Here is a 25,653-nt window from a genome sequence, read left to right on the forward strand (position 1 = left end):
GCCAATCAGTTGTGTTGTGACAAGGTAGGGGTGACATACAGAAGATAGCCCTATTTGGTAAAATACCAAGTCCATATTATGGCAAGAACAGCTCAAATAAGAAAAAAGAATGGACAGTCCTTCATTAGTTTAAGACATGAAGGTCAGTCAATCTGGAAAATGTCAAGTTTCTTCAAGTGCAGTCACAAAAACCAAGCGCTATGATGAAACTCTCATGAGGACCGCCACAGGAAAGGAAGACCTGGAGTTACCTCTGCTGCAGGGGATAAATTCATTATAGTTAACTGCATCTCAGATTGCAGCACAAATAAATGCTTCACAGAATTCAATTAACAGAGACATCAACATCAACTGTTCAGAGGAGACTGCATTAATCAGGCCTTCTTGGTAGAATTTCTGCAAAGAAACCACTACTAAAGGACATCAATAAGAAGAGACTTGCTTTGGCCAAGAAACACGAGCAATGGACATTAGAGCGGTGGAAATCTGTCCTTTGGTCTGATGAGCCCAAATTTGAGATTTTTGGTTCCAACTGCCGTCTTTGTGAGACGCAGAGTAGTTGAATGGATGATCTCCGCATTTGTGGTTCCCACTGTGAAGCACGGAGAAGGTGATGGTGCTTTTCTGGTAACACTGTCAGTAATTCATTTAGAACTCAAGGCACACTTAACAAGCATGGCTACCACAGCATTCTGCAGCGATATGCCATCCAATCTAGTTTGCACTTAGTGGGACTATCATTTGTTTTTCAACAGAATGACCCAAAACACACCTCCAGGCTGTGTAAGGGATGTTTGACCAAGAAGGAGAGTAATTCCTCCACAATCCCCCAGCCTCAACCCAATTGAGATGGTTTGGGATGAGTTGGACCTCAGAGTGAAGGAAAAGCAGCCAACAAGTGCTCAGCATATGTGGGAACTCCTTCAAGACTGTTGAAAAAGCATTCCAGTTGAAGCTGGTTGAGAGAATGCCAAGACTGTGCAACAGTGTCATCAAGGCAAACGGTGGCTACTTAGAAGAATCTAAAATATATTTTGATTTAACACTTTTTTGGTTACTACATGATTCCATATGTGTTATTCCATAGTTTTGATATCTGCACTATTATTCAACAAATGTAGAAAAAGTAAAAATAAAGAAAAGCGCTTGAATGAGTAGGTGTGTCCAAACTTTTGAATCGTACTGTAGGTAAATCAGCACTCAATGCATTAAATGCTGCTAGCAGAGCATCTCCAAGAAATTAACAACTGCACCATTAATAAATGAGTCTAATTATATCCGATTCATTAATAAGATTCAATAAAATGACTGCACTTGTTCTGGCTTTCTGTCCCAAATCTTTCTCTCCATGTCAATCCCTTTGTGATGTAAAGCTGCAAAAATGGACTCAAAAGATGGCCATTGATATATTGACATATTAAAACCAAAGAGGAAATATATTTCAATAGTGCTTTAATTAATGTTAGAAAACAGACTATGTATAGGATTTTGTCAGGAGTTTCAAAACAGGTCTCTCTAGTGCTCTCTAGTGTTTTGAAAGTGCTGTTAAGTCTTGGGTTCACACTTACAGTACATGTATATGCAACACAAAGACTTCATAATGAATGATAGCTAATGAGACACATATAGTATAATAACGTTTTTTTTTCCATTTCATGATATGAGATCATGCGGAAATGTTGTTAATTAAATTGACCCTTCGGTGAAAACTAGACATTTTAGCATACTTATAGTAACATGAAATCAGAATGAAGTGGTGTTGTTACATTCGGTTATTAATTGGAATATCGCAAAACAGAGTTCTAGAATACACTATGGGTTCTCAGAAGGCTATACCAATATAGAATGTAAAAAGTGACTCAAACTCTTAAGAACTTTTTGAATCAGTAAAAATAGTACATTTTACTAGGCACTTTTGGGTGAACAGAAAAGTGGGCACTTCATTAGAACAAAAAACAGCAAATATATAGTATTAACATTTCATGTGAAAACTCACCATTCATCTACTGTACCAATGTAGCCCATGGTTCACAAAACCCCATTTTGGCTTCTGTCCTCAGTGAAGACAAACATATTAAACACATGTAATTCAAAAATACATTTGTTAACTTAATAATAAGGGTGTAACATAATTACTCAATTAGAATTAATAATGTGTTTAATAATCATAGACACTCGTCAGAAACCATGGTGGGTGAATCGTGTCTAACTTATTTTCTTAAACTGTCGTTTGGTATTACTGTAAACATTTGCAGCAAGGCCTAGAATAAGGCTTTTTTTTTGTCTTGGAGCAAAATGTTTAAAATGACAAACTACAAAAACGTTGACTACACCTTGACTTGATTATCTAGTCATACCCAAAGATCATATAAAATAGATAAACACATACAACCACAAACAAAAGTACAAACGTAAATCAACTGCAAGAATGAGTATGGGTAGATAATTTGAAACGCTAATACTTAAAATAAGCAAGATACATTTTCAAACAGAATGCTCCCTGAAAAGAATAGAAACAGAATGTGGTGATAACCACAAAAATCATTCAACAGTATCCCTTATATGATACGTTCATTGAAGCATATAGAAGTTGTTGCAATCATATACAGATACATACATACACACATACATATATATACACATACATATACAGTTGAAGAAGTTTACCTTTGCCAAATACATTTAAACTCACCTTTTCACAATTCACAATTTAATCTGAGTAAAAATTCCCTGTCTTAGGTCAGTTAGGATCACCACTTTATTTTAAGAATGTGAAATGTCAGAATAATAGTCGAGAGAATAATTTATTTCAGGTTTTATTTCTTTCATCACATTCCCAGTGGGTCAGAAGTTTACACACACTCAATAAGTATTTGGTAGCATTGCCTTTAAATTGTTTAACTTGGGTCAAACGTTTTGGGTAGCCTTCCACAAGCTTCCCACAATAAGTTGGGTGAATTTTGGCCCATTCCTCCTGACAGAGCTGGTCTAACTACGTCAGGTTTGTCAGCCTCCTTGTTCACACACGTCTTCTGAGTTCTGCCCACAAATTTTCTATAGAATTGAGGTGAGGGCTTTGTGGTCAGGGCTTTGTGATGGCCACTCCAATACTTTGACTGTTGTCCTTAAGCCATTTGCCACAACTTTGGAAGACCCACTTGTGATCAAGCTTTATCTTCCTGACTGATGTCTTGGAGATGTTGCTTTAATATATCCACATAATTTTCCTTCCTCGTGATGCCGTCTATTTTGTGAAGTGCACCAGTCCCTTCTACAGCAAAGCACCCACACAACATGATGCTGCCACCCCCGTGCTTCACGGTTGGGATGGTGTTCTTCGGCTTGTAAGCATCCCCCTTTTCCCGCCAAACATAACGATGGTCATTATGGCCAACAGTTCTATTTTTGTTTCATCAGACTAGAGGACATTTCTCCAAAAAGTACGATCTTTGTCCCCATGTGCAGTTGCAAACCGTAGTCTGGCTTTTTTATGGCGGTTTTGGAGCAGTGGCTTCTTCCTTGCTGAGCTGCCTTTCAGGTTATGTCGATATAGGACTTGTTTGACTGTGGATATAGATACTTTTGTACCTGTTTCCTCCAGCATCTTCACAAGATCCTTTGCTGTTGTTCTGGCATTGATTTGTACTTTTCGCACCAAAGTACATTCATCTCTAGGAGACAGAACACGTATCCTTCCTGAACGGTATGAAGGCTGCGTGGTCCCATGGTGTTTATACTTGCATACTATTGTTTGTACAGATGAACGTGGTACCTTCAGGCATTTGGAAATTGCTCCCAAGAATATACCAGACTTGTGGAGGTCTAAAAAAAAAAAAAATCTGAGGTCTTGGCTGATTTCTTTGGATTTTCCCATGATGTCAAGCAGAGGCACTGAGTTTGAAGGTATGCCTTGAAATTCATCCATGGGTACACCTCCAATTGACTCAAATGATGTCAATTAGCCTAACAGAAACTTCTAAAGCCATGACATCATCTTCTGGAATTTTCCAAGCTGTTTAAAGACACAGTCAACTTAATGTATGTAAACTTCTGACCCACTGGAATTGTAATACAGTGAATTATAAGTGAAATAGTCTGTCTGTAAACAATTGTTGGAAAAATAACTTGTGTCATGCACAAAGTAGATGTCCTAACAGACTTGCCAAAACTATAACTTGCTAACAAGAAATTTGTGGAGTGGTTGAAAAATTTGTTTTAATGACTCCAACTGTATGCATGAATGCATGTGCATACATACATACAGTTGGAGTCATTAAAACTCATTTTTCAACCACTTCACAAATTTCTTGTTAAACTATAGTTTTGTAGCATACATACATACATACATACATACATACATACATACATACATACATACATACATACATACATACATACATACATACATGATTGTAGAGAAGTGGGTCCTGTCCAGAAACAACCACTCTTCCCTTGGTGATATTTCACCACATGCTTATACCTAAGCATACCTCTTCACATTGCCTAATCTCAAATCGACCCCTAGATCCTACACCACATGCACTTGTGGAGATCAGAGAAGATTTGACTGGTATGGTGAAACTTCCACCTAGCAAGCCTATCAGAGGGCAAGATGGAGCTATTACCATATTACTTACACCTGTCTAATCCTCTCAGATCTCCACAAATGCATAGGGTCTAGGGGTCCATTTGGGATTGTGGCTCTGTTTGGCCAGAGATTCACAGACGGTCTATCACTACTCCCAGCTGAAGTCGTCTTCCCCTCCAAACACCAGGAAGAAGCCAAGGATGGTGAGGAAGATGAAAACGTTGCCGGCCATCACCAGGCCACAGGCCCCCAACTGGATCTGCAAGAGAACAGGATAATGTTCATTGGGCACCAAACAGAAGAAAACAAACTGAAACAGGGATGTACTACATGGACTTGTCAAATAAGAAAGGTTCATTTTCATTCTCCGTTGCAAAACATTTGAAAATGTTTTCTGTCTTGTGACATGAACACAACCTAGATAGGACACAACTAGCGAAAGTTGTAAACTTAAACTGACCCTGAACCAGTTATTCATGGCATAAAGCAACTAAACCCAACACATGACAGTCATTGGCCATTGACAATATCAGGACTCACTACTGCACCCCGGGCCATTATGATGGGAAGCGCGAACGCAGATACCACAATTCCCGTAGTGAGGAAGTATGCCAGCTCTCTGCATGCGTTGCTGGCCACATCACTGTCATCACTGAGCCTTCTGGATATAAAGGTGGGGATAGGAGAGAGTATGTAGAAGAAAAGGATGAAGAGGGGCCAGTACACCCTGTGAAAACAAATCAGTTGTGTTAACATTCATCTAGTTTATTTGTCACAGATTCAGAACATAGCAAACGCCATCAGTGTAACACCTTTTGTGGGTCTCGAATCCAGGTCACCCAGCCCCCATGCAAACCCACTAACCACTGCTCCAATAGGGTTAACCACCCTGGCGAAAAACATGACACTAATATAGGCATTGCATCGCAGTTAGTTATATAGTTAACTTCCACATGTTGTCCAATTTAGCAAGAGTGTCTCACAGATTTCAGAGGTAGGGGGCAAATACGTACCCATATTGCTCCAAGGCACAGCTCAACAGGAGGAATGTCAAGCCAATGGCTCCACTGAAGGACAACCCAACCAGCGCTATAGGATGACAAAAACAGAAATGTTGAGGTAGTTATAACTTTAGAGACAGGGTACTTAGCAAGATAGAGTAGTAGACTATTGAGTGGAATCTAAGGAGCCAAATGCCCCATCCAGGGCAAGGGAGTTAAGTAGGCTATTTCAAATACTCAGGGTTATGACATATGCAACTTATAACAGTGTATTATACTAATAATACGGTTCTGCCATCATGAAAGTAAATAAAAAGACAAATGTTACGGACACAATTAAGTTACATTATCTTATCTTTGGTAGTCCCTCAAGCAAGAGTTGGTTGACAGTTTTCAATGTGGATTGGCTTCCACCCCCCTCTATTGTGAAATTATCAATGTTAGGAAATTCACAAGTCATTTGTATGCTTTTGTTATTTTCAATACTGGACAAATAAACATGCATGCAGTGCTGTAAAGTACTTAAGTAAAAATACTTTAAAGTACTACTTAAGTAATTTTTTGGAGTATCTGTACTTTACTATTTATATTTTGACAACTTTTACTTCACTAAATTCCTAAAGAAAATGATGTACTTTTTACTACGTAAATCTTCCCTGACACCCAAAAGTACTCTTCACATTTTTTATGCTTAGCAGGACATAAAAATTGTCAAATTCACGCACTAATCAAGAGAACATCCCTGGCCATCCCTACTGCCTCTGATCTGGCGGACGCACGGACTCACGAAACACAAATGCTTAATTTGTAAATGATGTGTTGGAGTGTGCCCCTGGATACCCGTAAATAAAAATATTTGCTTAATATAAGGAATTTGAAACGATGTATACTTTTACTTTTGATACTTAAGTATATGTGAGCCATTACAAATACTTTTGACACTTAACTATATTTAAAACCAAATAATTTTAGACTTTTACATAAGTAGTAATTACTGGGTGACTTTCACTTTTACTTGAGTCATTTTCTGTTAAGGTATCTTTACTTTTACTCAAGTATGACAATTGAGTACATTTTCCACCACTGAGTGCACGGTCAATGTATCACCACAAACCAAACGTGATATGTGACAGTAACGAGTGGTCGTACGTTGACTCGATACAGACAATGTTACACTTGACTTACCAGTGGCGGGAAAACATTTTATGGAAACAAGTTAAAGAGTTTTGTAGAGCAAGTACATATTTATTTTTTTACCTTTAATACCCGCCATTGTCTTAAACGTCTTAAATTGTCTGTCCGTTCCTCTTCTTTGTGCTTTGTTTGTTGTGTTGACATTCGAGACTGACTTCCTATTTCCTCCTTTGAACTTTTTCTTTGCTTCAAATGACTTTCTTAAAGGAGCTGTTTCCGATACCGACGCGTGCGCAACAATGGGGCAATTCAGACACGGTTGGCTTATATTATTGACAACGTGTAAACTATATTTCGTCTCCTAATGTTTATTGAAAACAAAAAATAAATTTACACAATGAACACTTGTCTCTCAAATACATCGTTACAGTGTTGGTTAGTTAGCTAGTGAGTTTTCTCCATATTAGCATTGACATGAAATCAGTCAAAACAAGACATGTTATGAAGAACAAGATAAAACTAGCTGGAACGAGCCACCTACGATGCCCCACATGCTTCATTGTAGCTAGCTTTGTGGCCACTCAGAATTATAACAAAGCATGGCTTTCCGGTGTTGTGCCGAAAATCTCTCCCCTGCCAGAATTCTCCCCCCTTCCTGTTCTTCATTGCTGCGACTTGCTTGCTAGTTCAGATTTATGCTCTTTGCTCCTTTGTCAGTTTAGCCTACATTACTACATTTGCCCATGTCGCCAGTACCCAAATCCGCTACTGATTTTTTGTATTAGTCTATAAATAAATCTCTGCCAAAATTCGTCATCTCTCCCATGTCTTATTCGACTAGTATTTTTGAAAGTGTAAGGATAATAATTCAGTCATAGTTGTTCTGAAATATGTATTGCTTGCCAACAATGGTTAATTCTGGGGTGCGTTCAGTTCGCTTGAACGCTTTCTACTTTGTGGAACGGTTTGTACTGTACTACATCAACATGTTATTTTACGTTCTTGAACAGATTTTTAGATACGCTTGTTCCGGTTGGTTTGGTGCGTGTGGCGTGGTGTGGCATGAAGCAATGACTGACGTCTTTAAAAGTGAGTGGCCATGTTGACAGTGTCCCTCAACCCAACACCTCCCCGTTTTTTAACTGACTGTTCAGTACAGCCCCGTTTCCGTACAGTTGAAAGTTCCAGAACGTAAAAACGTGCTGTTGTTTCCACTTTATTGATTTACTAAATAACCAATAGACGACTACATGGGCGTGGATTCGCGACAGCGTTTACGGGAATTGACAAGACGCTTGCTTGGAAGAGCCATCGCCGAGATTTAGCAACTTCATTGTACAGGATTTAAAACCCTTATCAATGATACGTGCTCAAAAACATCATCATAATATGATAATATAAGTAGCCTACATTGATATTTGGCCGTTCATGAAAGAGAAAGTTATTTTTTTCAGACATTCGTGGACGGCATAAAGTCATAGACATAGGTGAGTTTCATAATGAGGCGTTTCATCATAGGTTATTGTCACTGGTCTACTGTAAGCACTGTAATACTGTAAGTAAGTAGTTTATATTCAGATTTCCCTTAATTCACATACTTAGAGTGTAACATTCTGCTCTTTGAAGATACACATGGATTTAAATGTGAATAATAGATTTTTTTGTCATCAATAGATTTTGTACTCAGATTTTCACTTTTACTTTCAGGTAGCCTATGATTTTGGATTAATCTGGTTTTAAATATATGAGCTAAAATGACATCAATGTCACTATTACATATTATGCACTTATTAAAGCCATATAGTAGCCTACTATGGCTATATTGTCATCCTCTTAACATTAATCTTCTCTTCTTTAGTGAATGCCTCGAAACAAGGCAATGGACATGGGCAGGCAACTGTTGGCAAAGATGCGGAGGACGAGGAAGGGCAAGTTCACGCCAATCCCTGTATTAGCACAGGGCCTCGAGGTCCACTTCTACCTGCGAGACTCTCACCAGCTGGAGTTTCTCCAGGGTTGTTACACTGCTGAGGAGCTGTGCACAGGGGCAGCCAAGAAGTGTGGTGAGTCTGAGTCAGTGTTATATACAAGGAAATATATGGACATTAATACAGTAACATAAACATAGTTTATGTCCCCCCTCTTTGTTCACTCTCTCTTTTTCTCTCTCTTTCTCCCTCTCTGTCTCTCGCTGTCTCTCACACACAAACCCCTCTCACACAGACTGTAAACTCTCTCAGACCAAAGGTCTTACTAAGATCTCTCACTCAGACCGAAATTCCAAGTCTTCTTTCCCCCTCCTGAGTTGCTCATCTGAGTGTGTGTGTTATGGATAATGAATATGAAAGGTAGCAACTTGCTGGTTCTGCGTTGAGGGAAATCATATCTCTCTTTTTAGGCATTTCACCTCTTTGCTTCAATCTGTTTGCCTTGTATGACGAGGGCATGGACATCTGGTACCCTCCCAATCACACCTTCAAAATCGAGGAGAGCACCTGCTTAAAGCTCCACTATCGCATGAGGTAAGCATTAGGATATGTTGCTCCTCAGTTTGTCACAAATATTGAAGGAACAAAGCAGAGGTAACCATTTTCGATTGCAGCAGCACTTTGGTCTGCAAATTCGCAAACTTGAGATAAAAATAACTTTCTTACAAAAACTTCATACTGACATTGAAATACCCTCGTCTCTTTATCCAGGTTCTACTTCACCAACTGGCATGGTGCGAATGACAATGTGCCACGTGTTTGCAGACATGCCCTCAAGACAAAGAACGGCAATGGGCTGAAGACCGAATCAGGGGGTACGGCACTCCTTGAGGCTGCCTCACTGAAGTATCTGTTTGCCCAGGTATAATTTTGCACAAAAAAAAGGTTTATACAGTTTAAAACAGTTGTATCCTCAAATGTAGAATTCTAGCATACACAGTCATATATCCTGATTCATGTGTTTGTGCATTGGCTTTTCCCAGGGTCAGCATGACTTCCTGAAGGGGTGGGCCGCAGTGCGCAACCCTCAGAATGAAGAGGAGGCCCACTTTATTGAGAATGAGTGCCTGGGGGTGGCAGTGTTGTCTATCACACACAATGCCTTGGAGAAGAACATTGGCAACCCATATTTAGCAGGACAGATCAGGTAACTAATCGTCACTCACAAAGAGGTTCAAAATTAAACCGGTGTTACTGTCTTGCTGTCGGTTTACCATCTTTCTTATAAACACTCATGCACACACACACATACACCCCCGACTCAACCAAATCTCTTTCCATCCCACCCAGCTATAAGAAATACATCCCAGAGAGCGTGAACCAAATCATCAAGCAGCGGAACTTCCTGACACGACTCCGCATCTCCCGGGTGTTTCAGCACTTCTTTAACGAGTTCAACAACAAGACAGTGAAGAGCAACAAAGTCAACACCCATGACATCAAGGTCAAATACTTGGCTACGCTGGAGACGCTGACCTGTGAGTTCGGCTGTGAGGTGTGTAGCTAGATGTATTACAGTACTCATAATGCACTGCGTAACCATGTTTGCAGACACGCTATTAATTAAAGAAAGAATGGCACTGGGCCAAAGACAGAACCAGGTGGTACTCTAAAAATCTGTGTAAAGTACTGTATGTGTAAAGATGTTCCTGAAGCTAACATAATGGTATCCTGTCTCATTACAAGATGTACAAGCCTGAAGTGCTACGTGTGACTGACAGCGAAGGGGAGATGGAAGGAACACCCACTTCCTGTAACCAGGGTCAGCCCACCCAGTACCAAGTCCTTGTGTCTGGAAATACAGGGATCAAGTGGCGGAAGATGCAACAGAATGTGAGTATAGTATTTTTTAGTTTAAAATGTGTAAATTATGGCACACGTTGTATCCATCATTATTATCTAAATGTCATCTGATATGTTGTTCATAAAGAGATTAAAAACATGTCATGTTCATATATTTCTCAGAATGCATGGACTGCCAAAGAGAAGAAAAAATCAAAAAAGTACAAAACCGACATCAACTGGAAGAACAAACCAGCTCAAGACGTTTCGAATGACTGGAAAACCTTCTCTGATTTCTATGAGATTACACACATCAACATCAAGGGCTCCACAGTCACTGTCCACAAGCAGGACAACAAAAAGATGGTAAAGTTTCATTGGTTTAAAGGTGCAATATGCAGAAATCGCCATATCCTGGTTGCTAAAATTGTAATAGTTTGCCTAATTTCAGTTAATGTGACAAAACAAGCAATGTATAGTGTAGAGAATCATTGTACCATCTAAACCGATGTCAAATATATTTTCAATAACAAAAAATATTGTATTTTCAGCTGTTTGAAGCTGGTGTACAAAACCGAAAGCAAAAGAGTCAAAAACGAAACTTAAGAACAGGAATCATTGAATTTGATGGGGTCTCCCAAAAAGTTACATATTGGAGGTTTAAGCTTCAGGGGAAACTTAAACATTCAATAATGCTGAATATCTGAGTGAGCAATCTTGAATGAGACTCCGTCAGTGTATACTCTTATTACCAATTTTCTCTTTCATATTGGACATGGACCTTCATTGTCATTAGTTGTCGCTCTATCTCCACCACAGGAACTGAGCCTGGGTTACCATGCAGAGGCATTGTCTTTTGCCACCCTCATTGATGGATACTTCCGTCTGACAGTGGATGCACATCACTTCCTGTGTACAGATGTGGCCCCTCCCTCCGTGGTACAGAACCTGCAGGAAGGCTGTCATGGTCCAATCAGGTGAGCTTAAATATTCCCATTCATTGGTTAGAGAAAATGTAAATATTAATAAAATACAACATTTTTGTAATACTGTCAATTTGTCAGATTATACAGATATCTTTGTCAGTAACCACATTTCCATCCACAGTTTTTATGCGAGTAAGGTCACACCGTATAGATAAAACAATCACGACAGCCATGTTGGAGATAGGAAGTTTCGTTCAATTTGATCATTTCTGACAGATCATTTGTTTTTTTGACGTGGTAGGATCATATCAAAGTGAACTTGGAGTCACGCGATGATATGGTGTGTGGTTCTCTCACTATGACTCGGGAAACCATGCAATTTATTCAGCTACAGATTAAATAAATGATGATGAACTTCACAGGGTGGTGAAAGTGCACAGGGATGAGCTTGATGCACCTTTCCTTCCAATCAATATCGAGGGTCTTATTCTGGTGACACGATGATCAATGCTTGTCTGACATTTAACAAATACAAATATTCTCGCTCTTATCCATAATAATCTCATCATGTAGACTATCTGTACAGACTACCCGCACTGTATCTGTGAACTGTTGGTTAAAGCACACATGCCAATAACAGAGTAGGCACATTTACTATTTAACAGAACAATTTTTGTGACCACTATTGGTCGAGTGGAAAATGAAGAAAAAAACGTTCGATTTTTATTCGGTCCATGAAAACACAAGTGAAAAAGTACATTTTCTGTGCACTACTTCACTGATTTCTGTGCACTGATTGTTATTCGCAACAGGTCAGTTTGGTGGAAACCCACCACTGGTTGGAAAATGTGCATATTTTAGAATATTCTGATGAAAATCTGTCGCCAATTGGATGGGAACCTAGCCAGTGATACAGTAATACTTCTATACTAGTGTAGAACTGAGTTGATCCACCCCTTTTCCCATGATGCAATTTGGCCCCTCCCCCTCCAGCATGGACTACACCTCCCACAAGCTGCGTCAGGAGGGCAGGGAGGAGGGCATGTATGTGCTGCGCTGGAGCTGCATCGACTATGACCACATCATCCTGACTGTCAAATGCAATGAAGTATAGTACCACTTCCACCATCTGCCTCACCCATACTCATTTAGACATGTATACAGCCACTCTCATTTTCAGTCAATGATACATTTGAACATTTTTGTGAGGCTTTCTCACTTTTAAAAGCCTGGCGGCGCTATCGTGTTAGTGACTATCTTGTTAGTCACCATTATTTGACTGAACTGAATTGTGACAATTTGTTGCTGTAAAATGGTCGGTGTAAATAAATTGGCTCGATTACTCTCTATACTTGTTCTCCTCTTCTTGGCACTCTTGCTGTAGGTGAACCAGACCGATAGCCATCCGTACCGTAGCTTTAAGATCGAGGTGGGGCCGGAAGGCTACGGCCTGAGTGGTACAGCTCTGAGGCAGCCCTCTCTCGGGGAGCTGATGGAACAGCTGATGGGCCAGAGACTTAGTTCAGACGGAGTCTTCTTCCAGCTCCGCAAGGCCTGCCCTCCGCAGCCCAGAGGTATGGTATGATACCCTGCCCCAATACTACACACACTTAGAAAAAAAGGTGCTATCTAGAACCTAAAAGGGTTCTTCGGCTGTCCCCATAGAATAACCCTTTTTGGTTCCAGGAACAATTCTTTTGGTTCCCTTTCTACAGAGGGTTCTACATGGATCCCAAAAGGGTTTTCTACCTGTAACAAAAAAGGGTTCTATCTGGAACCAAAAAAGTTTATGGGGACAGCTGAAGAACCCCTTTGGAACCCTTTTTTCTAAAGTGTATCACCACGGCACCTAATCCCTGACCATGGTCCTTCCCAGAGGTTTGGCACCTTATGCCATACAATACACCAGACCTGGATGTGTTGTTCTCTTTATACCACTATCAAACAGGAAATGTTGCTAAGTTACAGTGGTTTTCCTGAATTCGGCAGCTCTGTCGCCTGTTTTCACGTCAGAGGGAGAAGATTGGTGTGTGTCTATATTGTTTCCCATTTCAGTTTTTTTTGTTTGTTTCAGAAATGTCTAACCTGCTACTAGTGACAAAGAGAGATGGGGAGCCGACCGACCCTGTACAGAGTCATGTCATCTTCCACAAGATCCTCAACGAGGACATAGTGCAGGTGTGTGTGTGTGTGTGCACTTGTGTACGTGGTTGTGTGAGTCTGTCTGTTTGCTTGTGTGGATTTGAATGTGCTTGTGTGTTTGCATGTTAGCCTTTACTATGTGTTTACAGTATGTTTGTGTGCACAGGATGCCCTACACTGACAATACTACTTTTTATTTAATTTCCTTCGATCTACAAATAATGCTATTCTTTCCATAACCGTGTCTGTGTCTCTCATATGTCTATATAGGAGGAGCACTTGGGCTGTGGCACCAGAACTAACATCTATGCTGGCAAATTTAAGATAAAGAGTGAGGAAGAGAAGGATGTGTGGGGTTCCCAAACCTACCACGAGGTGAAAGTGGTCCTGAAAGTGCTAGGGTCCCAACACAGAGACATGTCTATGGTGAGAACACACACACACACACACACACACACACACACACACACACACACACACACACACACACACACACACACACACACACACACACACACACACACACACACACACACACACACACACACACACACACACACACACACACATACTGTATAAACAAAAAGTGGCTTTGTAAATTAATGTGATTGGCATACACTAACCTTTTATTGCAGTGGGCTAAATCAGGGTCACACAGAGTGTTTCTTGGTAGTCTTAAACAAATCTACTTTCGTTTCAAAGTATACACCTCACCCACATGGTTATGGGCTTAGAAAATAAGAAGACGCCTCTACCATGTCAGGTATAGAGTTGAAATGTACTACATTTTGAGTTTACGTCCCAATATTACACTTTTATATACATCGCAGAAGACTGAAATATAACACAACCGTTTGACATAGAAACAGGATTTTGGGCTTAAAAAAATATATATTTAATGTTTATTAATTAGGAAATTATGAAAAATATTAATAACATTCCACCCATGAGGCTAGTAGGTCATTTGACTGCAGGAAAGGGCTACCACACATACACACCGCTCCTCCCTCCACCACCCATGTCTGACCTTGTGACTTCTCCCTTTGACTTTTGACTCTGACCTTTGACACTGAGCTCTTTCCGTTAGACTTTCTTTGAAACGGTCAGTATGATGCGTCAGGTGTCCCATCAACACATCACTCTGCTGCACGGTGTCTGTGTTCGCAACCATGACAGTAAGTCATCCTTCCTTCCTCTTATTTAGACTCCTAAACTGAGACTCTGCGATATGCCACAAGCCGCAGGAAGAACCTACGTTAATGCAGACGAGCGCCATGCGAGACTATGTACGCACATATCTGTGCATGTTCATGTGTACCCTTCACACTCCTACAACATGATATCTGCACCACAACAACTAGGGAGAAGTTTAGCCTCGCGCTTCACGCTCTTAGTTGTTGCGGAAGTTGATACCCGATACTGCTGATTAGTTTGCATCGCTGAAGGTTAGGACATAGCTTGTCTGCATATACCGTATATTGTGGAAAATGTCTCTGACAGCAAAAGTATTATTATTATTTATTTATTAAGTTGCAACCTACTCATACTTTTTTACCTGAAATAGGCTAGACATTTTTTGTACCTCTAACTGTGTGTGTGTGTGTGTGTGTGTGTGTGTGTGTGTGTGTGTATGGTGTTGTCGCTGTTCAGATATCATTGTGGAGGAGCATGTGACGCTGGGTCCTCTGGATGTGTTCATGCGGGGACATCGTCTTGAACTCAGCACCTCCTGGAAGTACCAGGTGGCCAAACAACTGACCGGCGCCCTCAGCTACCTGGTGAGATGTGATGAGACGAGACACAATTGCGATTTGACACTACAGGGCCAAACCAAGCTGTACTGGGCTGCCCTGATGGGGGGGGGGGGGGAAACAGCATAGACCAGCCTAAATATCAAGCCTGTCCATGCTGGTCTGACCAGCATGGTCTCGCTGGTTAGGCTGGCTGACTAGCTGGTCAAGCAGGTGATTCTGGTAACCAACTCATGCTGGTAATGCTGGTATGCTGATGACCAGCTTATGCTGGTGATGCTGGTGACCAAGCTGTTCTATGCTGGTCAAGCTGGTCTGCAAAAGCACACCCATCATTATTGTATTTCCCAGATTGCTCTATTGCGGTTAGATTGTTTTAATTGTTTGTTTCAATATCTGTGTTTTTGCATGTTCATTGGTTGATAAATTAATTGATTAATAATCTTATGCTACACGAAGATAAATAACAGCTATTTCTCTAAACTAATCCAATCTGTTAGTTGACTTATTGACCCCGTTATTGAAGTAGTTGTTTAGGTTTAGGTTCATTTATTCATTGTTTTAACACTGGCAGTCATTCTGAATGCCTTTGTGGGTGAATAAAAGTTACAATTGTTGGACATCCCCACTCTGACTGGATAGGAATTGAACATCACTTTGCAAGCCAGCATGTGACTTTACCAGTGTCGAAAACACAATGAAAGCTGGTCACCAGCAAAAACACAGCGAAGGCTGGTCACCAGCGAAAACACAGCGAAGGCTGGTCACCAGCGAAAACACAGCGAAGGCTGGTCACCAGCGAAAACACAGCGAAGGCTGGTCACCAGCGAAAACACAGCGAAGGCTGGTCACCAGCGAAAACACAGCGAAGGCTGGTCACCAGCTAAAACACAGCGAAGGTTGGTCACCAGCGAAAACACAGCGAAGGCTGGTCACCAGTAAAAACACAGCGAAGGCTGGTCACCAGCGAAAACACAGCGAAGGCTGGTCACCAGCGAAAACACAGCGAAGGCTGGTCACCAGCGAAAACACAGCGAAGGCTGGTCACCAGCGAAAACACAGCGAAGGCACGAGAAGAAAAAAAAAGAAGGCTGGTCACCAGCGAAAACACAGCGAAGGCTGGTCACCAGCGAAAACACAGCGAAGGCTGGTCACCAGCGAAAACACAGCGATGGCACGAGAAGAAAAAAAAAGAAGGCTGGTCACCAGCGAAAACACAGCAAAGGCACGAGAAGAAAAAAAAAGAATGAAAAAAAAAAAAGAATATGCTCATCTATGCAATTTTTTTCTCCAAAATGGAGGCCTGGTTATGCATTCTTTTTTTTTATTTTATTTTTTTTATCCCATTTTCCCCCCAATTTTCGTGGTATCCAATCGCTAGTAATTACTACCTTGTCTCATCGCTACAACTCCCGTACGGGCACGGGAGAGACGAAGGTCGAAAGCCATGCGTCCTCCGAAGCACAACCCAACCAGCCGTACTGCTTCTTAACACAGCGCGCCTCCAACCCGGAAACCAGCCGCACCAATGTGTCGGAGGAAACACCGTGTACCTGGTACCTTGGTTGGCGCGCACTGCGCCCGGCCCGCCACAGGAGTCGCTGGAGCGCGATGAGACAAGGATATCCCTACCGGCCAAACCCTCCCTACCCCGGACGACGCTATGCCAATTGTGCGTCGCCCCACGGACCTCCCGGTCGCGGCCGGCTGCGACAGAGCCTGGGCGCGAACCCAGAGACTCTGGTGGCGCAGTTAGCGCTGCGATGCAGTGCCCTAGACCACTGCGCCACCCGGGAGGCCCCGGTTATGCATTCTTCATAGTTACAGTTACTGGAACCGTGGTAGAAAGGACAATGTGAACAGAAAATACCGGTCCAGTATGATTCAGGCTGACCCCATAGTATGAATCAGGCATAGAAATGTGCCATTATAATAACATTGCATTTTATAATCTAATGTAGAATGAAATGGTCTTGGAACTTGGTGCCAACCTGGACAATACAGTAGTAGTAGTTTGTCAAAGTTGCATAGATCTATATGGCTCTAGACCTGACCCTTCCCTGTGTTCCTGTCCCCTATAGGAGGATAAGAAGCTGGTCCATGGCTATGTGTGTGCTAAGAACGTCCTAGTGGAGCGGGATGGCCTAGAGGGAGAGACTGGGCCCTTCATCAAACTGAGTAGCCCCGGGGTCTCCATCTCCGCACTCAACATACAAGGTGTGTGTGTGGTGTGTGCGTCTCTGTGTGTCTGTTTTTTCCCCCCCAGCTGACAAGACTGTGTTGTATTACAGAGTGTGTGGAGAGGATCCCGTGGATCGCCCCAGAGTGTGTGAGGAACAGCCAGGCCCTGAGTGTTGCGGTGGATAAGTGGGGATTTGGCACCACACTGTGGGAGATCTGCTATGAGGGAGTGGCTCCTCTCAAGGACAAGAAACTCATAGAGGTACACCCACACTTCCCCTGACAAGACAGTGAGCAACACAATCTCTCACTCACAACCACCCCCAGACTCCTGTGACATAGCCTAACTATTTATTTTTATTTTTGTGTCCTTTATTTACCCAGGTGAGATATCTATTTCAGAGGGGAGGTCTTGAGTTATTTCATTGAATACACCTATTTATTGACACTTGTAGACTGTGGTATTCTTACAATATTCATAGCATATCACTTAGAAGCAAGGAATTGGAATCAGTATTGGAACAGTCTTGGTTCTGATCCATCTCCTCTCTTTCTCTCTGTGAGAAGAAGGAGATGTTTTACTCAGCCCAGTGTTCCCTGGTGACCCCAGACTGCCCTCAGCTGGCTGAGCTCATCACCAAGTGCATGAACTACGACCCCAAGAGGAGGCCATTCTTCAGGGCCATTGTCAGGGACCTCACCGGGGTATCCGAGCAGAGTAAGAGGACAAACCTTTTTATCTGCCTCTATTGTTCTTGTTGTCATTATCACCTGCATGTGTATGTGCATGCAGACAAGTGTGTGTGTGTGTGTGCCTGTGTTTACATAGAGAATGTATTTGTATAACCCTATCTCTGTGTGGCCCCTCCCCCAGACCCAGTCCTGCCACCTGGTAGGGTGCCCATCCAGGAAGTGGACCCCACTGTTTTTGATATTAGGTTCCTCAGGAAAATTGATGACCTGGGAGAGGTAGGGACTCTCTTAATACATGTATACTTTACTATTGGAGTACTTGTCCTCATTTTAAAGGGGCAATCTGGGATTGGTACATCAATTATTTTAATGTTTTAAATTATAGCCATTGATTCGTGAATAATATCTCTTATATTTAATTTAACTAGGCAAGTCAGTTAAGAACAAATTCTTATTTACATTGACGGCCTACCGGGGAACAGTGGGTCAACTGCCTTGTTCAGGGGCAGAACGACAGAACACCTTGTCAGCTCTGGGATTCGATCCAGAAACCTTTCGGTTACTGGCCCAACGCGCTAACCACTAGGTTTCCTGCCACCCCAATGCTTCCTTGAGCTTAGTTTCATTGTCTTACCCCATCAGAACCCAAAATATGAGTGTCAAGGTGACCGCTTAGTTTTTTTCATCCTAGTAATACCCCTGTAATGTGACGATTGAGGTATGTAATTGTGTGTGTGGTACGGATATGAACTGTACTTGTTTGGGTTAATATGTGTTCACTATGTCTGTGGCGTGCTTTATTCTAGAATTGTTCTTGTGTTGTGTGTCTACTGTGCAGGGTCAGTTTGGTAAGGTGGAGCTGTGTCAGTATGACCCCCGTGGGGATGGCCGAGGGGAGCTGGTGGCGGTCAAGTCTCTGAAGTCAAACGGCAAAGGCCAGCTGGCCTGCCACCTGAGAAGAGAGATAGATACCATGAGAGAACTCTACCACCACAACATTGTCAAATACAAAGGAGTGTGTAGCGAGGAGGGTGAGGAGGGCAATGGATGCAATCCTACATACACACCTAAATGTATACTGTATGTAAATATACAATACACACACCACACACACACACTTGTGTGAAAATCGTGTTTCTTTGTCTAGGTGGGAGGACCACTAAGCTGATTATGGAGTACCTGCCAGCGGGGAGCCTGAAGGACTACCTTCCCAAAAGAAAACACCAGACTGACCTCAAGAGACTTCTCAACTACGCCCTCCAGATCTGCCAGGTATTGTAGTATGGAGCTTTATTAATACCCCTGTTTTAACTAGCCCCTATAGGTACAGTGGGGCAAAAAAAGTATTTAGTCAGCCACCAATTGTGCAAGTTCTCCCACTTAAAAATATGAGAGAGGCCTGTAATTTTCATCATAGGTACACTTCAACTATGACATACAAAATGAGGGAAAAAATCCAGAAAATCACATTGTAGGATTTTTAATGAATTTATTTGAAAATTATGGTGGAAAATAAGTATTTGGTCACCTACAAACAAGATAAAAACAAGATTTCTGGCTCTCACAGACCTGTAACTTCTTCTTTAAGAGGCTCCTCTGTCCTCCACTCGTTACCTGTATTAATGGCACCTGTTTGAACTTGTTATCAGTATAAAAGACACCTGTCCACAACCTCAAACAGTCACACTCCAAACTCCACTATGGCCAAGACCAAAGAGCTGTCAAAGGACACCAGAAGCAAAATTGTAGACTTGCACCAGGCTGGGAAGACTGAATCTGCTATAGGTAAGCAGCTTGGTTTGAAGAAATCAACTGTGGGAGCAATTATTAGGAAATGGAAGACATACAAGACCACTGATAATCTCCCTCGATCTGGGGCTCCACGCAAGATCTCACCCCGTGTGGTCAAAATGATCACAAGAACGGTGAGCAAAAATCCCAGAACCACACGGGAGGACCTAGTGAATGACCTGCAGAGAGCTGGAACCAAAGTAACAAAGCCTACCATCAGTAACACACTACGCCGCCAGGGACTCAAATCCTGCAGTGCCAGACGTGTCCCCCTGCTTAAGCCAGTACATGTCCAGGCCCGTCTGAAGTTTGCTAGAGAGCATTTGGATGATCCAGAAGAAGATTGGGAGAACGTCATATGGTCAGATGAAACCAAAATATAACTTTTTGGTAAAAACTCAACTCGTCGTGTTTGGAGGACAAAGAATGCTGAGTTGCATCCAAAGAACACCATACCTACTGTGAAGCATGGGGGTGGAAACATCATGCTTTGGGGCTGTTTTTCTGCAAAGGGACCAGGACGACTGATCCTTGTAAAGGAAAGAATGAATGGGGCCATGTATCGTGAGATTTTGAGTGAAAACCTCCTTCCATCAGCAAGGGCATTGAAGATGAAACATGGCTGGGTCTTTCAGCATGACAATGATCCCAAACACACCGCCCGGGCAACGAAGGAGTGGCTTCGTAAGAAGCATTTCAAGGTCCTGGAGTGGCCTAGCCAGTCTCCAGATCTCAACCCCATAGAAAATCTTTGGAGGGAGTTGAAAGTCCGTGTTGCCCAGCAACAGCCCCAAAACATCACTGCTCTAGAGGAGATCTGCAAGGAGGAATGGGCCAAAATCAAATCAAAATCAAATCAAATTTTATTAGTCACATACACATGGTTAGCAGATGTTAATGCGAGTGTAGCGAAATGCTTGTGCTTCTAGTTCCGACAATGCAGTAATAACAACAAGTAATCTAACCTAACAATTCCACAACTACTACCTTATACACGCAAGTGTAAAGGGATAAAGAATATGTACATAAAGATATATGAATGAGTGATGGTACAGAACGGCATAGGCAAGATGCAGTGCATGGTATAGAGTACGGTATATACCTATGAGATGAGTACTGTAGGGTATGTAAACATAAAGTGGCATAGTATAAAGTGGCTAGTGGTCCATGTATTACATAAGATGGCAAGATGCAGTAGATGATATAGAGTACAGTATATACATATACATAAGAGATATGTAATGTAGGGTATGTAAACATTATATTAGGTGGCATTGTTTAAAGTGGCTGGTGGTACGTTTTTACATAATTTCCATCAATTCCCATTTTTAAAGTGGCTGGAGTTCAGTCAGTATGTTGGCAGCGGCCGCTAAATGTTAGTGGTGGCTGTTTAACAGTCTGATGGCCTTGAGATAGAAGCTGTTTTTCAGTCTCTCGGTCCCTGCATTGATGCACCTGTACTGACCTCGCCTTCTGGATGATAGCGGGGTGAACAGGCAGTGGCTTGGGTGGTTGTTGTCCTTGATGATCTTTATGGCCTTCCTGTGACATCGGGTGGTGTAGGTGTCCTGGAGGGCAGGTAGTTTGCCCCGGGTGATGCGTTCTGCAGACCTCACTACCCTCTGGAGAGCCTTACGGTTGTGGGCGGAGCAGTTGCCGTACCAGGCGGTGATACAGCCCGACAGGATGCTCTCGATTGTGCATCTGTAGAAGTTTGTGAGTGCTTTTGGTGACAAGCCGAATTTCTTCAGCCTCCTGAGGTTGTAACAGCATTCTCACATAGGTATTCCTCTTGTCCAGATGGGTTAGGGCAGTGTGCAGTGTGGTTGCGATTGCGTCGTCTGTGGACCTATTGGGTCGGTAAGCAAATTGGAGTGGGTCTAGGGTGTCCGGTAGGGTGGAGGTGATATGGTCCTTGACTAGTCTCTCAAAGCACTTCATGATGACGGAAGTGAGTGCTACGGGGCGGTAGTCGTTTAGCTCAGTTACCTTAGCTTTCTTGGGAACAGGAACAATGGTGGCCCTCTTGAAGCATGTGGGAACAGCAGACTGGGATAAACACACCGCCCCGGGATAAAATACCAGCAACAGTGTGTGAAAACCTTGTGAAGACTTACAGAAAACGTTTGACCTCTGTCATTGCCAACAAAGGGTATATAACAAAGTATTGAGAAACTTTTGTTATTGACCAAATACTTATTTTCCACCATAATTTGCAAATAAATTCATTAAAAATCCTACAATGTGATTTTTCTCATTTTGTCTGTCATAGTTGAAGTGATGTACCTATGATGAAAATTACAGGCCTCTCTCATCTTTTTAAGTGGGAGAACTTGCACAATTGGTGGCTGACTAAATACCTTTTTGCCCCACTGTATTTATGTATGTACTGCGGTTTCTGATTATGGAGAGAGTTGGACATTCTAAAGCATTGCAGTCCTTATTTATATAAACGTTCTGCTACTTACAAAGAAATGAACACCGTTGGTGACTGTGGCTAATACTGTATGGAAAGTTGTGTTGAATGTTTCAATGACTCCTCGAAACCACAAGACGGCCAGGTAAATAGCTATAAAAGTATACAAACTATAAAAACAAGTGAAATGTGTGTGTGTGTCTCTCAGGGAATGGATTACTTGGGATCCCAGCGGTTCATCCACCGGGATTTGGCGGCCAGGAACGTTCTGGTGGAGAACGAGAGCACGGTGAAGATCGGAGACTTTGGCCTGACCAAGAGCATGAAGGAGGACAAGAGTTACTACACTGTCAAAGAGGAAACGTTCAGCCCTGTGTTCTGGTGAGAAACTTAGAAATAGAATGACAAGGTCCCAGAACTTAACTTGATGGTTCACTCCCAAATCAAAGTTAAGGAGATACGGTCACATGCCATTTAAAAGCCTGGAAGCCAGTTTATTGTTGCTATCTGTGATGAATCAGATTAAAACCTCTAATGATCTTGACAGGTTGTGGCTCATTGTATTGACATTAGCTGACATATTTACCTTGGTCGTGTTCATTGATAAGTAGACACCAAACGGAAGAAATCAAACTGATAAAAAGGGAGGGACTACCTCAACTTGAACAATAAGAAATGCTTATCTCCAGGTTGTTTTTGCAAAACATTTTGCTACAGTGTGTGTTGCCTTGTAGGTATGCTCCTGAGTGCCTGATGGACTGTAAGTTCTACCCTGCGTCTGACGTGTGGTCTTTCGGAGTGACCCTCTATGAGCTAATGACCTACTGCGAGCCAAGCAGCAGTCCTAACACGGTAAAGAACCTTCTCTCTGTGTTTACCTCACTTCACTATGAAAATAGTTTCATACAAATTTGTTAAACTTTATTGATTTGACAAAACACTAGGAGTTAGACATTTTAACATGTGCTGTATCTGATGTCTTAGTTCATCAAGCTAGCCCTTGTCTGTTATGGGATCAAATTATTCTGCAATTCAATACTCTGACCTTTCTCCCTAAGTGTGCACTTCATGGATTTTAAAGAAAATGACTAGAGTAAGAAATATGGAGGAAACTCCTTCCCCAAGCTTGCACCAATCCAATCCTTTTAAATGCATGGGAAGAAGTGCATGAGTGTATACTTTGAGAGAAAAGACTGGGGTGTAGGTACGGCCATCTGGTTTGGTTTTGATCATGTGACATGGTTGTTCACAGGTATATAAGGAGATGCTTCCAAATAAAACCAATGGTCAGATGACTCTCACCCGATTGGTGGAAGTGCTGATTGCCGGCAGCAGGCTGCCCTGTCCACCTCGCTGCCCAGACACGGTAAGAGAACTCCGGGAAGTGGTGCCATCTGTTTACCAAGGCTGTAGTCTTTCCTTCTCTTTCATCTGAAAGCTAAAGCGCCGGGATGAGGTTTTCCCGAGGTACAGGTCTAGGATCACCTTCTGATCCCCCAATCCTAAACTTAACCATTAGTGGGGAAAATGCTAAATAGACCCAAGATCAGCGTCTACGGGCAACTTCGCTCCAAACTAAAGATAATAGTACCCTTTCTCAATACACATTCAGTAGTGTTATTCTATACTAAAACTATCCTCAATAGGAATGAGTGGGAATAGAACATCCTGCACATCCCATGGTTCCGAGCAGGTGCTGAGGTATCAAAGTCAATGTTTACGGCGTTCACTCACTGCTGTAGAATGCAGAGAAAAATGGGGCAATTCAAGAGGGTGCTATGAAATTAATGTCAAAACGTAGTTTTCTTTGCCCTATGTCATTACAAATTATCTAGAATGAATCATTAGAATGTTCTCTACAATATTATAACCTTAATATACTTATACTTGACAGTGTTGATTCAATAGAAACGTTACTATTTATAGGTGTCTTTCCGCTGGTTTTCAACCAATCAAAATCTACGTGATACTGTCGTCATTTTCACCTCCAGATCCTTCGCTTTCATTGCCTATAACCACGATCAATCTGCATTGAGAGGGGCCGTTTCTATGGCGATTTAAAGGGAAAGACAAAATGAATGACTTCTGGTTGGGATATGTACGTACGTTCTGGTTGGGATATGTACGTGCCGTCCCCACAGTGACCATACATACATATCCCAACCAGAAGCCATGGATTACAGACAACATCCGCACTGGGCTAAAGACTAGAGCTGCCGCTTTCAAGGAGCGGGACACTAATCCGGACGCTTATAAGTAATCCTGCTATGCCCTCCGACCAACCATCAAACAGGCAAAGCCTCAATAAAGGACTCAGATTGACTCCTACTACACCGGCTCTGATGCTTGTCGGATGTGGCAGAGCTTGCAAACTATTACGGATTACAAAGGGAAACCCAGCCATGAGCTGCCCAGTGACGCAAGCCTACCAAACGAGCTAAATGCCTTCTATACTCGCTTTGAGGCAAGCAACACTGAACCATGCATGAGAGCACCAGCTGTTCCAGACGACTGTGATCACACTCTTTGTAGCTGATGTCAGTAAGACCTTTTAAAACGGGTCAACATTCACAAGGCCGCAGGGCCAGACGGATTACCAGGACTCCATACTCAGAATTCTCTGATCAACTAGCAAGTTTCTTCACTGACATTTTCAACCTCTACCTGACCGGATCTGTAATATCTTCATGATTCGAAAAGACCACGGTAGTCCCTGTGCTCAAAAACAACAAGGTAACCTGCCTAAATGACTACCACCCTGTAGCACTCACGTCTGTAGCAAAGTAGTGCTTTGAAAGGCTGGTCATGGCTCACATCAACAGCAACCTACATATCCTAGACCCATTCCAATTCACATACCGCCCCAACAGATCCACAGATGACACAATCTCCATTGCACTCCACACTGCACTTTCCCACCTGGACAAAAGGAACACCTACGTGAGAATATTGTTCGCTGACTACAGCTCAGCGTTCAACACCATAGTGCCCTCAAAGTTCATCACTAAGCTAAGGGCCCTGGGACTAAACACCTCCCTCTGCAACTGGATCCTGGACTTCCTGACATGCTGCCCCCAGGTGGTAAGGGTAGGCAACAACCCATCTGCCACGCTAATCCTCAACACGGGAGCCCCTCAGGGGTGCGTGCTTAGTCCCCTCCTGTACTCCCTGTTCACACACACAACTGCGTGGCCACGCACGACTCCAACACCATCATTAAGTTTGCCGACGACACAAGGGTGGTAGGCCTGATCACCAAC

At 42.4% G+C, this 25,653-nt stretch overlaps 2 protein-coding genes across 2 annotated transcripts in view; one reads left to right on the top strand and one right to left on the bottom strand.

Moving 5' to 3' along the window:
* Positions 1-1,435: 1,435 nt before the first annotated feature.
* On the bottom strand, positions 1,436-7,160 carry LOC129814413 (leptin receptor gene-related protein-like). The gene is made up of 4 exons (XM_055867520.1): positions 6,847-7,160; positions 5,602-5,677; positions 5,129-5,315; positions 1,436-4,847 (listed from the first exon to the last, which is right to left on the bottom strand). The coding sequence occupies exons 1-4, from the start codon at positions 6,860-6,862 to the stop codon at positions 4,737-4,739; spliced, it is 390 nt and encodes a 129-aa protein (XP_055723495.1). The 5' UTR covers positions 6,863-7,160; the 3' UTR covers positions 1,436-4,736.
* A 604-nt stretch (positions 7,161-7,764) lies between these two features.
* The window catches only part of LOC129814412 (tyrosine-protein kinase JAK1-like), a 31,253-nt gene continuing 13,364 nt past the window's right edge, over positions 7,765-25,653 (top strand). The window contains exons 1-24 of the mRNA XM_055867519.1: positions 7,765-8,210; positions 8,582-8,786; positions 9,122-9,245; positions 9,423-9,573; positions 9,695-9,858; positions 10,002-10,206; positions 10,398-10,544; positions 10,677-10,859; positions 11,313-11,470; positions 12,413-12,527; positions 12,804-12,993; positions 13,494-13,597; positions 13,832-13,987; positions 14,649-14,736; positions 15,212-15,339; positions 17,394-17,529; positions 17,604-17,755; positions 18,061-18,211; positions 18,368-18,462; positions 19,025-19,217; positions 19,334-19,458; positions 22,602-22,774; positions 23,128-23,245; positions 23,646-23,759. Of these exons, the coding sequence (XP_055723494.1) occupies positions 8,585-8,786; positions 9,122-9,245; positions 9,423-9,573; positions 9,695-9,858; positions 10,002-10,206; positions 10,398-10,544; positions 10,677-10,859; positions 11,313-11,470; positions 12,413-12,527; positions 12,804-12,993; positions 13,494-13,597; positions 13,832-13,987; positions 14,649-14,736; positions 15,212-15,339; positions 17,394-17,529; positions 17,604-17,755; positions 18,061-18,211; positions 18,368-18,462; positions 19,025-19,217; positions 19,334-19,458; positions 22,602-22,774; positions 23,128-23,245; positions 23,646-23,759 (3,372 nt within the window). The 5' untranslated portion in view covers positions 7,765-8,210; positions 8,582-8,584. The remainder of the gene's footprint in view (positions 8,211-8,581; positions 8,787-9,121; positions 9,246-9,422; positions 9,574-9,694; positions 9,859-10,001; positions 10,207-10,397; positions 10,545-10,676; positions 10,860-11,312; positions 11,471-12,412; positions 12,528-12,803; positions 12,994-13,493; positions 13,598-13,831; positions 13,988-14,648; positions 14,737-15,211; positions 15,340-17,393; positions 17,530-17,603; positions 17,756-18,060; positions 18,212-18,367; positions 18,463-19,024; positions 19,218-19,333; positions 19,459-22,601; positions 22,775-23,127; positions 23,246-23,645; positions 23,760-25,653) is intronic.

Source organism: Salvelinus fontinalis, chromosome 17, assembly GCF_029448725.1.
Source record: "Salvelinus fontinalis isolate EN_2023a chromosome 17, ASM2944872v1, whole genome shotgun sequence".
Lineage (NCBI taxonomy): Eukaryota > Metazoa > Chordata > Actinopteri > Salmoniformes > Salmonidae > Salvelinus > Salvelinus fontinalis.